Source organism: Tachysurus vachellii, chromosome 7, assembly GCF_030014155.1.
Source record: "Tachysurus vachellii isolate PV-2020 chromosome 7, HZAU_Pvac_v1, whole genome shotgun sequence".
Classification (NCBI taxonomy): domain Eukaryota; kingdom Metazoa; phylum Chordata; class Actinopteri; order Siluriformes; family Bagridae; genus Tachysurus; species Tachysurus vachellii.
Window position 1 is genome coordinate 6787465 of NC_083466.1, and position 16749 is coordinate 6804213.

The 16749-nt window shown below is 36.3% G+C and overlaps 1 protein-coding gene across 1 annotated transcript in view; it reads left to right on the plus strand.

Moving 5' to 3' along the window:
• The window catches only part of pappa2 (pappalysin 2), a 53082-nt gene extending 37600 nt beyond the window's left edge, over positions 1–15482 (plus strand). Inside the window, exons 17-23 of the mRNA XM_060873412.1 lie at positions 3682–3895; positions 4885–5053; positions 5214–5346; positions 6088–6197; positions 7553–7624; positions 10708–10806; positions 14914–15482. Of these exons, the coding sequence (XP_060729395.1) occupies positions 3682–3895; positions 4885–5053; positions 5214–5346; positions 6088–6197; positions 7553–7624; positions 10708–10806; positions 14914–15021 (905 nt within the window). The 3' untranslated portion in view covers positions 15022–15482. The remainder of the gene's footprint in view (positions 1–3681; positions 3896–4884; positions 5054–5213; positions 5347–6087; positions 6198–7552; positions 7625–10707; positions 10807–14913) is intronic.
• The last annotated feature ends 1267 nt before the right edge of the window (positions 15483–16749 follow it).

Genomic DNA, 16749 nt, shown 5'->3' on the forward strand with positions numbered 1-16749 from the left:
GTAAAAGCAATGCACATGGTCAGCAACAATAACTCAAATATGCTGTGGCTTTCAAGTGACGATTGATTGGTATTAATAGGCCCAAAGATTGCCAAGAATACATTCTTCACACCATTAGACTACCACCACAAGCCTGTACTCTTGGCACAAAGCAGGTTGGGGGCATGGATTCATGCCGTTGTGAAGAATTATGATCCTTCCATATGTCAGCCTCAGCAGATTCATCAGATCAGGCTACATTTTTACAGTCTTCAACTGTCCAGTTTCTGTGAGTCTGTGCCCACTGTAGCCTCATCTTTCTCTTCTTGGCTGACAGAAGTGGAACCCGATGTAGTCTTCTGCTGTTGTAGCTCATGTGCCTCAAGGTTCAGCATGTATTCTGAGAAGTTTTTCTACCACAATTATTCAGCGTGATTATCTGAGTTACTATAGCCTTTCTGTCAGCTCAAACCAGTCTGGTAAATCTCTGTTGACCTTCCTCATCAATAACGTCTTTCCATCCACAGAACTGATGCTCAATGAATCTTTTTTCTTTATTGCACCATACTGAGTACACTGTAGAGACTGTATTGTGTGTAAATCTCACTAGATCAGCAGTTACAGAAAACCTTAAACAGCCTGTCTGGCACCAACAATCACGCGAACGTCAAAATCACGAAGATCACATTTTTTTTTGCCTACTCTAAAGGTTGATGTGAAAGATTCCTGAAGCTGAAGCAATTATCTGCATAATTTTATGGATTGCACTGTTGCCACAAAATTAGTTGATTAGATACTTGAATGAAGGTGTAGGTGTATAGTATTCCTACTAAAGTAATTGGTGATGGTGAATTAAAAATTAAAAAGTAGTGAAAAAGAGATAGACAAGATAATAAGATTGGGCACCCAGTTTCAGGTCAGCTTAAGCCGCTGGACAGATGGCTATGGTATAAAATGGAGCTCAACTTTAACTCAGGTCTCAGGTCCTGTGGCTGTAATACAAGCTCAAATCACCAGCCCAGAAATGTGAAAATAAGAACAGCTAGTCCCTGGGTAAGGAGATGCGTTCAAGTAAACCCATCGTAACTAGAAAATATCAAGTCGAACCATGTCCCAGCCTACTCAGGAGTCTTAAAGGAATGGTGATCAGTATGAGTTAGTATACTCTCATTTGTTAATAATTAAAAAAATTCTAGTATTATTTGGCTAATGCAATCTAATAGAAAATTTATTAAGTACATAATTGTATCTGTTATAAAAACTTTAACAATGGATAACTTTAACAATGTTAACAAAACTTTATCTGCATACTTGAACAACATAAGGCTGTTGATAGCTATGTTAACTTACTTGTAAAAAATACATCTCTAACATTGAGACAACTGCACTCTGTCGATCGGTGGTGAGAATGAGGCAAGGCATCTCACAAGATGCCAAGGCAGGAGCCCAACGTTCCACATATGCTGATTGCCTGGCGTGCAAAATTTAAAATACTTTTGTTGTTTCACATTTGTCCATCGTAAATTCATAACTCGAACTATTGTATCTCTGAGAGTTTCTGTACTTATTTTTTCCACATGGTTTCTGATGTTGCGATCTGTTGTGTGTTTTATTTTGTTGTCACCTGAGGTTTGTTTGTAGAAATTGTTTATGCGGATCACACAATTGTTATTTAGACATTAATGTATATAAAACCATGATTATAGAAGGACGTACTTTACTTTTACCATGACTGTAACTTAAAACTAAGTTGCACACCAGTCAGCGCTGGAATAAACTAGACAGTTACTTGTTTACTCATCCCTTTAGGATAATAATTGTACCCCTGGACAGACAATTTATCTCCATTATCATGCCATTAGATTTGCTGTCTTGCCACCCCCACTGACCATTGACAGGTTGATGTTATTTTGTATGTATTTGGAACTGTAGAGAAACTATATGAATATATGAAAAATATATTTTGTGCATACATTTATTGAGCAACAAGGAACAAATACATCAAACTAACACAAAAAGCTCCGCATGCCACTATTCATCTCCATCTGAGGTGGTTAAGTGGTTTATATCAAAGCAATCAAATACAATAATAAAAGTAACAAATACTACTACTACTAATGATGATAATAATAATAATAATAATAATAATAATAATAATAATAATAATAATAATAATAATAATGTCATAATATGTGTTCTATTTTTATTGAGTAATTTCAAAATAAAGTACTGTAAAGCGGGGCGGTTCTAGGATTTCATCTTTAGGGGGTTTAGCCCTCAGTGAGAATTTAAAACAGGAAGACTTTTATATATTATATGACTACATAGTAACCCAAAAGTTATGGTATTATTAAATGGCAAAAGTGGACACCAAAATTTTATGCATGCGGCTTTCCTCCGATTAACGTTATAGATAAATGCCTCCAGCTCTGACTGCGCGTGCACGCTGCACGTGCCTGTGCTTCTTTGTTCAAATAAAGCAGAGAGCTGATGACGCACTTTTGAAAGACTACAACGCAGCGCGAAGTAAAAAAACGCTCTTGGATCAAACTGATAAATAATTTTCTTTCTCATTGACGACACGTCCTGCATTTTAACTTTTTTTTTCTTTTTGAAAGAAAAAATTATACTTATAGTTTTAGGGTGGCTGAGATCACACACAGGGGGGCTGAAGCCACCCTAAACAAGGCCTAGAACCGCCCCTGCTGTGAAGTACTTCAATGACAATTGGTTTAGCTTACTCATTATTTCCCAAAAAATGTACATAATAAAGTTTGAGGAAGGTAAACTCCAAACTTGCCAATCTTCAGGAACCACACTGTAGAACAGTATCAGATAGCAGAGGGAGCAATGCTATATGTATTTTATGATTATGACAATAGCCTTCATAGCCTATTTTCAGACCAAATTGTAAAAACCCCTACGATGGTACACTTCCATCTATTGACTATAGTGTGTTGTGTTTTTTATGTTACAATTTCAACCCAGAAGATACTTTCCATTGAATGCCTATAAGCAAGACTTGTTTTGTCAAGTTTCTTAGAGGGCTTTGAAACCTGTTTATGATATTAAGGTCAATTGCTTTTAGCAATTACCATGTTGAACACTTTTGGTTTTCTAGCTGGTGCATTTGCATGTGTTGCAGAAACAAATTAGACCATTAACACTCATTTTTGGTGCCATTTTTTGGAGTTACAAAGTGTGCTTCCACTTTCTGTACCTTATAAATTGTTCTCTTTTTTTGGAAACATTGCAAAAGAGATTCATTATATTTTTATTGACCAGTAAAATTGCTTTAGAAGTTGTCATACATTCTAATTAGTTTTCTTTTACCTTACCAGCATCATATGGCTTCAGGCATGTTTCAGGCGTGTATCCCACATAAGGTACAAGTTACCATGAGGTTCTGTTATCCTTCATTAACTTTTAGAGAAAACAGATTTGGATTTCCATCTCTCATAAAGTCATATTCCTCACCTTCTGATGTGCTTGCACTGCGTGTTCATAGTATGGCGTAAAATCCCAAATGCATTTATTAATGTTTGAAGAAAAGAGTGGTGTAAACAGTTTCATGCTGAATTTCATTTGTCATTTGTATGAAGTGAAATCTGAAGCATTTACATTTCAGGTTTTCTGTGTAGCATATAAATGTCCTTTGTTTGCAGAATGGATATTACATATGTGGTTTTAAATTATGCCAAGGTGAGAGCAATACATTGACCTGTCTTGAGGATGGACTGTGGTCATTCCCTGAAGCATATTGCAAGATTGAGTGCTTGGACCCGCCTGCGGTACCCAATGCCAAGCTCTTGGTGCCACAGTGTGAGGGCAGAAGGCATGACGTCGGCACTGTCTGTCGCTACAAATGCAACCCTGGATATTACATTACGGGTACCCTGACAAAAAAGCCAAGGAAGTGAGTACTACTGTGTAGTGTTTTTTTTTCACACTCTCCATCCTGTGTAGGTGTTACTGTTGGAACTTTTGGATTTTGAAATTGTTGTGTTGGCAAATGGTAGAAACAAAATGATATTCTCCCTAATTTCTGTAGACCATATATTTTAAATAAGATAAAACCTTCACCATATATCTTCCTAAATAATTCTGCAGTAACATAATTATGCTGAATGTACAAACTGGCTAATCATTTACTATATGATTGAACTAGTTTATCCAATTGGGATTACACAATGCAGCTAATCACTATTTAACAGGGTCAGGGGAGGCCAGTATTTACACCTGCCATGACTTTATGGGTTTGTTAAACTGGCTGTTAAAATATGTGAACAATTCTTAAGCCCTTTTAATTGCCCATTCCTGCTACAAGTCCTGGCCAGCGGGTCTAATAAATTGTTTTAAATGCTCATGTTTATTAATACCTTTGACATATTCTCTTTAAAAGGCATTCCATTATGAAAGTATATCATAGGTACTGTTATTGCTTCTGTGTGTTCCTACCCTATAAACAATTCTGCTACAGTCAGGAGTTGGTGATTCATGAGTCCTACCAAATGTTTTTTGACGCATGAATATGAATCAATCTTGTAAGTTATACCATAATGTTCATTGTGGGTACATTGTTTATTACGTTGAAATTTTAATTGGGGGTTACATAGTTTGGAATATAAGCTGATCTCAAAATAAAATAGTCAACATTCAGTGCTGTCTGTGTGTACTTTACATTACCAGTACTGCACAGTAATAGGAAAATATGCAGATTTATGTGTTCCCTTATGTGTTAGTTACCAAAGTGCATTTAATTACAAATTTTAAATCCTTTTTTCTTTATTACTGAGAATCAGATTAGGAATAATTTAAGTCGCAGAAGATGCAGATGTTAGAAGCGGTAACACACAGGTCCATGTAAAGGTGTCCATTGTCATCGTTGTGTGTGTGTGTGTATAGGAGGTTTCTGAAACTGGAGTGTTTAGAGGGTGGCAGATGGCAGACAGGAGGCTGTTCCCCTGTCTTATGCCCTGCTCTGCCTGCCATGTTTGAGGGAATGTACACATGTACCAACCACCTGGAATATAATAGCGTGTGCATTCTACACTGTCCTGTCCCAACAGAGAGGGTAAAGACTTATACAGTTCTTGCATATTTCATTTTACTGATGTAGCACAAGAGTAGACAATACAATACAAAACGAAAACATATTGAGGTATTATGCAGCTCAGCTTGCATGAGTGCACACAATACATTCCAAATAATTCTCTTATTATTTATCACTACAGTACTCAGTTCGCTGCACAAAAGATGGGCAATGGACTGAAGACTTCTCAATGTGTAAAACGATGGAAGGATTGTGTCAGGTTCCTCTGGAGCTCAATATGGTGGAGTATACCTGTGATGAGGGTTATGGCATCGGTAAGCATTTTATTATTTCTGCATTTTGCCACTGATTAATAATTGTAATGAATGATTACAAATATTTTTTTAATTCAGTATTTCAGTTCTATTCATCAACATGACTGATGCAGTTTTACTGGTACTATATAAGGTGCAATAAAAAAATTAAATGTGTATTTTAAATATATATATATATATATATATATATATATATATATATATATATATATATATAATATTATTAGTAACTAATTATATCTTAGCTTGTGACCTGTTTTGTGTTGATGTTAATAATTGAACCAAGGAATCATGGTGGTGAATCGAGAATCGCTGCCACCTCACAGATACATGGGCACTTTGGGTCTGTACATGGGTCTGTGTGGAATTCCTTCAGTATGATCTTAGGTATTCCCAGGATAGTTCCCAGGATAGGCCCCAGATCCAAAATTAATAAAGTGGTTACTGCCAGTGTGATTTAAGAAGAATCTGGAGTACAGTAACCTGAGCTCATGATTGAACTGGATACATTAGAGCTGTAATGTGGCAATGATACCTGCTACGCATGCAACTATGTATTTAAACCTTATAGCATAATAAATGATCTAGTGACCTAGTGATCTAGTGTCACATGATATGATGAAAAAAATGCTTATATAGTACAGATGTCCAAATTTGGTTTTGGCTATTTTTTTAGCCCAACTGTGATCACATGAATATTTAAAACAAATTAAAATGAAGGTTTGCTTTGTGTCGTGGCAGGTGCAGTCTGCTTCCCAGTATGTGTCGTACCCTTAAGTGACCCTGTGGTGTTGCCCAATAACTCCTCGGCTGATACAATCAAACACTGGGTTCTTCCCACCAGGGTTGAGGTGAGGTAATTGGTTATTTGGAATCATTCACTGTTCTACCTTAAAAGCCGATTCCAGTCGCAGTCTTCTTGTCCTCATGTAAACTTTGGTGTACTCTTCTGGGTCATAATATTTTGACCAGTTGACTACATAGTCTTAGCATTGCTTGCCAACTAGCAACTAAACAACAGTCTGTGAATTTGAAGCCAGGTGTGATGTGGTGCTGATGACCACAGGAGTGAACCTCATTTGTTCTCACTTCTTAGTCATAGGCTGCAAAACACTGCATATACAACATGTGGATTGGCTCCGACCACCAACATTAATTAGGGACCAGGTTGACAGGAGTCAGCTGGACTTTCTTGCCTGATAACGTTGCATGTGATCCACTCATGAAAGGCAAACATTTCACACACAATCAAGTTTGTTTTGATAAATGGTTTTTGAACAATTGAGATGTTAAAAGCCTTAAAATTGTTTTTTTTTTTCTCAAAAAAAAAAAAGGTTTCTAGTTTATTCTTCATGGCTCAGGATTGAATTTACAAAGTTACATATTCAAACAATTTGATTTTGTGCTACATGAGCAACACAATCTGAGTAAACTGGAGACATATTGTCATATTACTGACTATCTGAATGGCACTGTTTGCTTTTTCTTGCTCAAAATTGGCTACTCAATTTCGCTTTTAAAGGCCAATTTCATCTCCTTGTCTCCATAGCAATTTGTAACTGATGATTTTGGTCAAAATGTTTATACAGAAGACAATTAAAATACCACACACCAAGCACTCAAGTCTCTCAAGGTATTTATATTCAAGGTATTTATATCCAAGGTGTTTATATCCATACTTCTGCACCCTTTCATAAAGTGTGCTTTCCAGGAATGATATCTAAAACTTCTGCAGATTGGGTAAGTGCGTTGGAGGAAAGGTCATGTTAAGATAAGGTGAATAGGTACTGACTTCCAGGATTTCGATGTCAAAATTATGTTGGGAAAGGATACAGTACATGGCTATGAATTGCTGTTCTTTGTCATGTCAATAAAATGTTTGTTTAAAACAGAGACAGATTAAAACAGTGTTTTCTGTTTATTTCATAGTTTTATTGTTTTTAGAATTTAATGACTTTGCTATGTACAATTAATTTAGTATGTTAAAACTCTGAGTGTGTAATATTATAAATGCTTCCACAGTGACCATAGGATTGAAGTTAGGTTTAGTTTCAGGTACAGTTGCATCAGTTGGCCCGGAACTACTAAAGATGCTTTGAATCTGTTCATACAGTTATATAAAGTCACAATAACCAGAATGGACAATGAAATGAAATCTGTCTATTTGTTTGTGTGGATGTGCATCTGTGTGTGTTTGTGTGTATAGAGCATTGTATGTACAGGCACAATGAAATGGCACCCCAGCCTTGAGCAGATTCACTGCATTCAGTCTTGTGAGGTGAGTTCTATTTAGAGATTTGTAAATTATTGAGCAATCCTCACTGCCTACTGTAAACAAACTTTGTTATTGCAAGGTCTGCAAAACACCAGAACACTCATCATTTGTATAATAACTGGTGCCGGAGTTCTGAGGTTCTGAGTTTCGATAAAAATACCTTTCTCAGTTATTCATGTTTTCAAGATGTTTAATTTTGAAGAGATTTTCAGTTGGATCTCAACTCAGTGTTTACTCACCCGATATGTCAAGTGTGCCACGGAAAATTTGATAAACTACGGTAGGGTCCACATCTGCTCCTTTTCAGCTGGGAAAGAACAAGTACTTTGATTGAGTTCTACCAGCTCGAAGTGGAGGCCTGGAGAACTCCACCATCAGTCGTAAGCGATAAGGCCGGGGTTGATTGTTTTATTTTTGAGAGCCAGTAATATGTTCAGCGAGGCTTGGCCAAGACAGAGAAAGTTAAACCGTGTGCACAGAGAATAGCAAAAATTCTATATGTTGTTAGGTTTTACTGCCTTATATATACCATCCAACGGAATCATTAGAAGTTCATAAAAGGATAAATAAAAGAAACATTTCCAATAAAACAGCAGGAACTTTTTTTTGTACTGTTATTTTCTCTACTACTTTATGTGTGAACAGAAGAGCAACAGTTCTTCAGGTAGCTACTAATAGATCCCAAGTAAAAAAGGAAGAGCTAAGGTTTTGGTCACCAAACACAGATAAACACTTGTATTTTTATGCATCTAGATTTAAACATTTTAATATTTAATGGTATATAAAATATATGTATAAAATTAATTTATTTTTCACTATCTGTTGTCAAACACCTCTGTTTCCACCCACAACTCATGAATTTTTTTTTTTTTTTTAGACTTTTTACTACTGACAAGCACAGTAGTTATGAGATGTCTGGGACACACGATCTGAATGGGCTTGTTGAATAAAAAAAGAGAGTATTAGATGTTAATTTGTAATTTTGTCTTTTAAGAGTAACAAAAAGAAAGCTTATGAAATGTTTTACTTTTACTTATCTTGTCACTAAAATGGAAGTAGAAAGCATATAGAGTGAAAACCTGATTCTTTTAATGATAATACTTTATAAGAACTTACTCTGAGATTATGAATATTCTTTGTAAAATAAAAGTACATGGTGATCTCAATTGAATAGTAAAGGCAGAAGCTCAGAATGTTTTATGTACATTAGCTGAAAAATGACCTCTCTAGATTTATTGATCACTGGAATTTGATCACTAGAAGCCCAAACTAGTAAACCGATTTGCCTTCCAACATAATAAATGCCATTGCACCAAGGCTTTTTAAGATGGCACTACAATTAAAAATATCATGATAAGTAAAAGTTTCTTGTCAGGAATTATTAGAGTAATATGAAAAGGGCCACCCTGGAGCCCACATCTATAAATTATAGATTTTTAAGTATACTTTCCACATTTCTCTTCCTGAAGTTCACACATTCAATTTTAATAGTAGGATTTCCTCTTGGAACACAATAGTGTAGCTTATTAAGATTCCTGAATGGCTTCATGTGTTAGCTGTTAAATAAAGCACAACCGTCTATGACTTGAACTTTGAAAGAAAGCAAGTATTAAATTTTGTAGTGGAAAGTTCCTGGTACTGTCACATAAAATGCAGGAAGGCTGTTCTGTGTTTTGCTTCCTAAAAACCATTAAGAACCTGGCAGTTGGGTATTAGTGCTAAATCATTTTCTGTATATTCAGATATGATCAACTGGCTCCTTGGACACTGGCTTAGAAACAGATGCTAATAGTTTTAACAATCATACTTATTATATTTAGATGTTTATTGTTATGTATCATCATTTGGATGCAGCAACAATAGTGAAAAATCCGTTAAGGGAAAAAGGGAAGAAGGATTTCAAAGTTTGATAATATTAATGAGCCTACGGTTTCCTGTCAAAGAGAATCAACACAACAACAACAACAACAAATCCTATTGCGGATGCCTTTTGCTAAGAAAGAAACAGAAGCTACAGGAGCTCAACCTACAGATGTTATGAGAATAAGGTAGTAAGCTTTAGAGAGAAAACTCCAAGGTTGACTAAGATTTTTTTTTTGGTACATTCTTCTACTATTTCTAGGTATATGCAGAGCAGGCACTGGTCTAAGCTTGAGTAGTTCAGATTAAGACAAGATCCCCCTTCAAACGTTGTTGCAGTCATTCAGCTCTATCCCTGTGGTCTGGAAATCTTACCTTCCCTGGAATGTTCACATTTATCTTTATTCACACGTATGAAATGACACTTGATGGGAAGGATCTAACACAAACCCAAGAAAAAAAACCAAAAAAATGCCTCACTCCCTCTTCTTCTCTTGCTGTCCTCCTGAAAACAGGTGTAAAATGAGAAGATTTGTTGTTTACAAAAATTGTCAAGCAGCAAGTGGTGGGAGGTAAAAATAAAGGTTAGCATTCAATTCCAAGTTATTGCTAAAATTTTTGGTGTTTAAGAGGCAGAAACTGCAGGGCGTGTCTGGTTTTTTTTTTTTTTTTTTGCTCTATCACAATATCCAGTTGAATCAGCTGACTTTTAATCAGCAAATTTTTTTCATAATAAATTTTAATCCTGAGAAATAACCAGCATTCCATTCAATTTTAAATTTAAATATACATTGTCGAATATAATGCTTTGTTCTTTTGAATAATACAAAGATCAGAAGACAAAGATTCAAGCACATATCGCACACTCTGATATATTCTGATTATAAGTAGCCATAGAGGTTTATGTAAAAATATGTCCTCAGCTGCTGTTCCTGGGTTCAACTGTGGAATCAGATACAACCCTGACTCACTGAATGGCTCCACATGCTGGAAGAAAGCCAACGTTTTGGCATCAAGACACAAAGTTAAAAAAAAAACCTTAACATTGTAGTCTGTTATGCTTCACAGAAGATGTGTATGGTGATAGTTATTTGTGTTGAATAGTTGTGGTCAGCCTATGATCACACAAGTTTTAACTGAAAAATGCTGTAGCCAACATGCAATTACAAAATGTGCTATTGTTGGAGAGTTGTATCGTCACTGAAGCTAATTGTCTTTCCTCTAAGCCATTTGGTGGAGATGGCTGGTGTGATACAATCAACAACCGAGCCTACTGCCAATACGATGGAGGAGATTGCTGTCCATCCACTCTTTCTACCAAAAAGGTAAGTGAAATCCTGTAAAAGGAAGCATTTAAACACAATGATCGTGCTGGGAAGGTAATAAACTGTGCCTTGCAATTGGTATTCAATGATTTAGTATTTATTGATTCAATTAGTTTACCTCAATGTCTGGCTGTACTTTTTCATACTGTACTTTTTCACTCATACAGACTGTACTTTTTCAGTCATCTAAGTATTCTTATTGGTACTTGCTGATGTAAATGTCAGACTTCGGCACAGAGAGCAGTGAGCTCAGGGAAAAGAGGAACTGGGCGTAAATAAATGTCCAGCCTAAACCGGCTTTATTAGGCCCAGGCCAGGTGTCAGTGGTCATGGGAGACTGTAAAATAGTGCTTTTTAATGTTCAGATGCAGAAAGTGAAATAAACAGTGAGTGGAAGCATCCTGCCACCGTGTGTCCAGCAGGAACTGACGCTCACATGTTTACACAGCCAGTGGAAATGTCGGACGTGTTGATAGTGATACTCGTCTAGGATAAATGCCAGCAGTGAGAGCTGTAACAGGAGAATAGAAAGAGTGTGACCTGCTCTGCAGTTCCTTTCTTGCTCAGAGTATTATGGGCATAAAATAAACCACATGCATGAATTATGTAGTGTGGAATTTTGATGCTCACAGGAATTCATCAAATTGCCAGGTCAGGTGGTGGTATTGTAGATTCTGCAGTACTGACTAAACAAAACAAAATCTAGTCTTATTAGATGTAATAAGTAGGAAGCGTTCTTGATGATTTACCACTTATCTGTGTGGTTTCATGAATGAGTTACATGACCGTCACATGATGAGCTCTACCAAGGGTCACAAAGTAATATATGACATAGTCGGGATCACTTCATTCACATCATATTCTCCCCCCCCGAGAGAGATTTGAATCCTGTTTGGTGTATAACACAACTCTCGCAGTTTGAGTGACTAGAGGCCTAATGGCTACATAACGCTAGTTATGATGTCGTATACAGTGTCTCATGCAAACGTCTATTGTGCTGACTGCTGAATACAACACAGCATGTTTGGCTGGCAGAATAATATCTGATTTGAAGTCAAATTTGATCCAGGCACAACAGCCTAAACAGTTAGCTGCTCACAAATTTCAGTCAATGACAGCCCTGTGAGCAAGATATTTTCTCTGCAAATTATTGAAGAGTATGACATGGCTTAGCTCATATCCTTTAACAGAACCTACTTTATTTCCCAATTATTTAATGTAATTCAATTTATATATTATTTATATATTGGTTTTAACATTTTTAACACTTTGACATTGTCACAAATTAGCTTTAGAGAAATCTATAAATTTAGGATATAAATTTCAAATTTGATGGCAACAAGGAAAACGTCAAATAATAAATGTATTAGAAGAATGGTGTTCCTTACAGTACCTGCTCTTTTAAAAGATGTACAAAATAATTACTAAGGGACGAATTTATTATTTTTAAAAGATTAAGGAAATCATTTTGGTCTTTGTGAAACATTTTAAATGAGATGAGATAATGATCTGAGATAGCTTCAGTCTGTAAAAAGGTGACAATATATAAGTATCAAGAGTGACAAGGGAAAGTGATCGAATGTGACCTCCATTATGAGTGGGTCCTATTCCATTCTTATTATCCCCTACTGAATCCACGATGGACACAACTATTGTTCTCAGAGGGTCTTCTGGATTATCTGATGGATTAATGCTTTGTCTAAAGAAAGTAGTTTTTAGATGAAAGCCCCATATTCTCAAAGAATTTCAAAATGACCCTGGGGGTCTGTAAATAATCATTTTGTGGAATCTACTGGGCAGATATTTTTTGGCTTCGTATGTTAGTATAAAGAAATTCAGGCAATGAAAGAAGTCTGTCATAGTAAAATCTACATGAGCTTCAGTTGAAAGACTGGAGTCAATAATCACTCCAAGGTCGTTTACTGCTGCCCATAAACAGAAAGACCATACTGAGTTACTCTGTAATCAGAAAACTTTCTTCTAGCTGCATGTGGTTCCAGTACAAGCACTTCTGTCTTATCAGAATTAAGGATGATGAAGCATGTAACCATCCACTGTTTAATATCCTTTACATGTTCTTCAACTGTATTAATCTGATGTATCATCTGGCATTGCTGTGCACTATCAGCATAAAAGTGGAAGCAAATACCATGTTTGTGAATATTTCTAGCCAGAGGCAGCATAAATAATACATATAAAGTAACTGACTTAAAAAGTTTAGGAACTTCTACAGTAATGTATGCTTTTAACAGCTATGATATCAATTTATATTCATGATACGTATTTATATTCATGATACTTATACTGTCATATGATATTAATAATTATAACTGACCTAGTAAGAGGATGCATAACTAAGTGGCTGGTAGAAAAACCAGCCATTGTGTCACTCAATAAATACTGACATAAAAAAGCTTCACATTAATTTGCACATGGTTATTATTAATAGTGTACTTTTGTTACATCATTACAATCTTAGTAACAGAGTGGCACAGTTTTTCCTGTTTAGTTAGTATCGAATTATTGGCCATCAATCTAGACATAATAACACATAATGACATAATGAAACTATCTTTAATTTAGATAATTACCAGACACTTTATTCAGTTTCTTTGCAGAAGCACCTTTGGCAGCAGTTACAACCTTGAGCCTACTTGGCTCTCAGCAAGTGTTGCACACCTTAACTTGGGCAGTTACTCCCATCCCTCCTGACTCAGTCAGACTGGATGCACAGGTTATTTGAACTGCCATTTTTAGGTCTCTGTAAGCTTCAGGTCTGGGCTTTGACTTGTACAGTGAAGGATAGACTTGCCAGAAAGGCATTTTGAATATTTTTAAGCAGTATGCTTCAAGCTGTTGTTGATCTGAAAGCTGGACCTCCACCCTAGTCTGATGTTGTGTAGTGCTGGAGCAGGTGTTCGAGAGCTTCTCTGCATTTGGCTGCATTTATTCTTGTCTCAATTCTGAGCTGTCACTCTGTCCATGCAGTACAGAAACACCCATACTGTAGCCCAATGCTGTCCCCACCATATTTCACCTTAGGTATTCTATTACCACATAAGGGTAATAATTCAAAATGTTGTGTCTGTATTTTTGCCAGAGAGGGTACTTTAAGTGGAATTTTATTAAAATGACTATATGAATTTACAAGACAATTGAAGAATGGTCATCTAGGACTGACAAAAAATGCAACAAATGTACATGAATGTACTTTAAAAAATGTCTTATACAGTACTTTGAAGAGCCTGAAGAGCCTAAGTTACACTGTCCTGTACACACAATTCTCTATGTGATCCACATGGAGCAGCAGCTCAGTTAACATATTATTATTATTATTATTATTATTTTGTATAGAAATACCCTAGAAATGTCCTCACAAGATGACATTTTAAGCTTCACGTAACAACTTTTTAGTTACGTCTTTCTAAACCCAACAAAAAGAAAACTCTTTAGGACATTCATTCATTCATTCATTTTCTACCGCTTATCTGAACTACCTCGGGTCACGGGGAGCCTGTGCCTATCTCAGGCGTCATCGGGCATCAAGGCAGGATACACCCTGGACGGAGTGCCAACCCATCACAGGGCACACACACACTCTCATTCACTCACACACTCACACACTACGGACAATTTTCCAGAGATGCCAATCAACCTACCATGCATGTCTTTGGACCGGGGAGGAAACCGGAGTACCTGGAGGAAACCCCCGAGGCACGGGGAGAACATGCAAACTCCACACACCAGGCGGAGGCGGGAATCGAACCCCAAACCCTGGAGGTGTGAGGTGAACGTGCTAACCACCAACCCACCGTGCCCCCTCTTTAGGACATGTTATGTGTTAAATCTGAATAATCTATTCATATTCTGTTACATCAGTAGTGTGGATTAGAAAGTACTGTATTTTCAGTTCAATGTAAACTGCTCTGTAAAATTTATATCAATAGACTTACCTCACTGATTAAGCTTATATTCACACAGTCAGTGAAACTGTTCCATGTCTGTGTTTAAGAGACTCTGATGCCCAAGGGCTTAAAGTATAATCTAGTACTTCTGCACTAGTTGTGAATATGACCAACTCTTAATGTGTGTCTGCATGTGAGACAGGTCATCCAGTTTGGGGTGGACTGTGACCTTGACGAATGCACGTGTCGTGACCCTGAGGCTGAAGAGAACAAGGGAAGAATGAGAGAGCTGGAGGCACAAGGACCATAACAGTACAAATGGGCTGAAAATAAAAACAAGACTTTATAAAAAAGAACAGAATGTGGAAAAATGGGGACACAGCAATCGAAACCAACATAAACCGAAATATAAACTTCTAAAATCTATACTAATCAATCTTATACTAATCTTTAAATAGATTCTTACATTTATGTAGGTGATAAACATTTATTTCAACCAAAAGTTTTCTTTTTTTTCTTATCTAGATTATCTAAAAGAAATATTCAAATATTGTACTGATAGTGTTAGCTTGTTTTGTGCCACATGCTCTGTTAAGAAACTCTAAGACAATATATTATTGGTACTGACCTGTGTAGTGTATGCATGAATGCTTTGAAAGGAAACAGATTTAATTACAACTGAAAGTGTATGACATACTCTATAACACAACCTTCTGTAAATGTATAGTTTTACTGATGTGTTAGTGAAAATAAAATCTACATAATTCAAGACTGGATTATTTTTAAAGAGAGTTTGAATGCAGTATCTAGTGTAATTTTCCTGCTTATATTTCTCTCTCTATATGGGTACACACACACACGTGTATATGCAAAATTCAGTCCTCAATACTTACTGCTTGTCAGATGTATTAGTTTTAGTTTCATCACTACATCCGGTAAATTAGTCTGCTTCATTTCTATAGGAATGCACAGGATAGACATACATTTGTCAGCACGACAACAAGAAGGCATAGATTCAGCTCTTGGGGGGAGGGAAAAGGAACAATTCAGCTTGCTAAGTATATAGAAACCATATTTGTCAATAGTTTTTTTTTTGACTGTTCAAATATTCACATTGAGAACTATTGAAACACTGCATTTTGTAGGCAACGTTGACAAAATAGGAAAAAGTGTTTGTTGGCGAACCAGATGGCACACAGGGACCCAGCTTACATCTAGAATTAATGTGTAAACTTATAGGGACATCAACATCTACATAAAGGGTGAACTGATCTCACATTGCGTTTACAACCTTTTTATGCACACTCTTCTGCAATCTCTAAAATCTCCAAAACAGTTTGGATCTAATTGCAAAATGCAAATAAGACAGCTAGAATGTGGGGTGCTATTTACTGGAACTGTCAATAGAGCAGGAATATGAGTTTATTCTACTTTATTATCTATAGAAATGTATACTCTAACCATGTCTATCAGCTTTATATAAGTGCTTACTCTTGCCTTTTCCAAGAGGACTCAGAAAAATGGACATTCACTGTGTGGTGTCTAACTCTATCTGTTAGGTAACAACGAATATTTGTAGAAAGTGATAGAATGTAGAGTTCAATCCCTTGGGCAGCTAGTTTCTGGTATTATAAATACCTGGCAAATAAATGTTGTTTACACCTAGCTGAAATCTGATCATAATGTGAACTAGATTTCTGAGCTTAATGACTGATCCAGTCAGAATATTCTTGATCACAGTGTGTGCTGTGGACATTTTTACCTGTTTTGATGTAATGACATGTTAATGAAATGTGTAAATGGGTCTAAGGTTGTTCTAGTTCCCACTTACGTCAAGCATGCTTGATCAAAAAAGACAGATTTGATCAGATTTGACTTCTGGAGTCATGTACTGGCACTACAAGGCTAACATGGCAAAAAATAAATGAGCCCCCCAACTGACTCAGAACAAAATGTGCCAAAATCAGCACCCCAAACCACAGTGTTTGGTGAAGTAATGGACATATCAATATCACATCAGGATTAAGGTGTTCTGGCT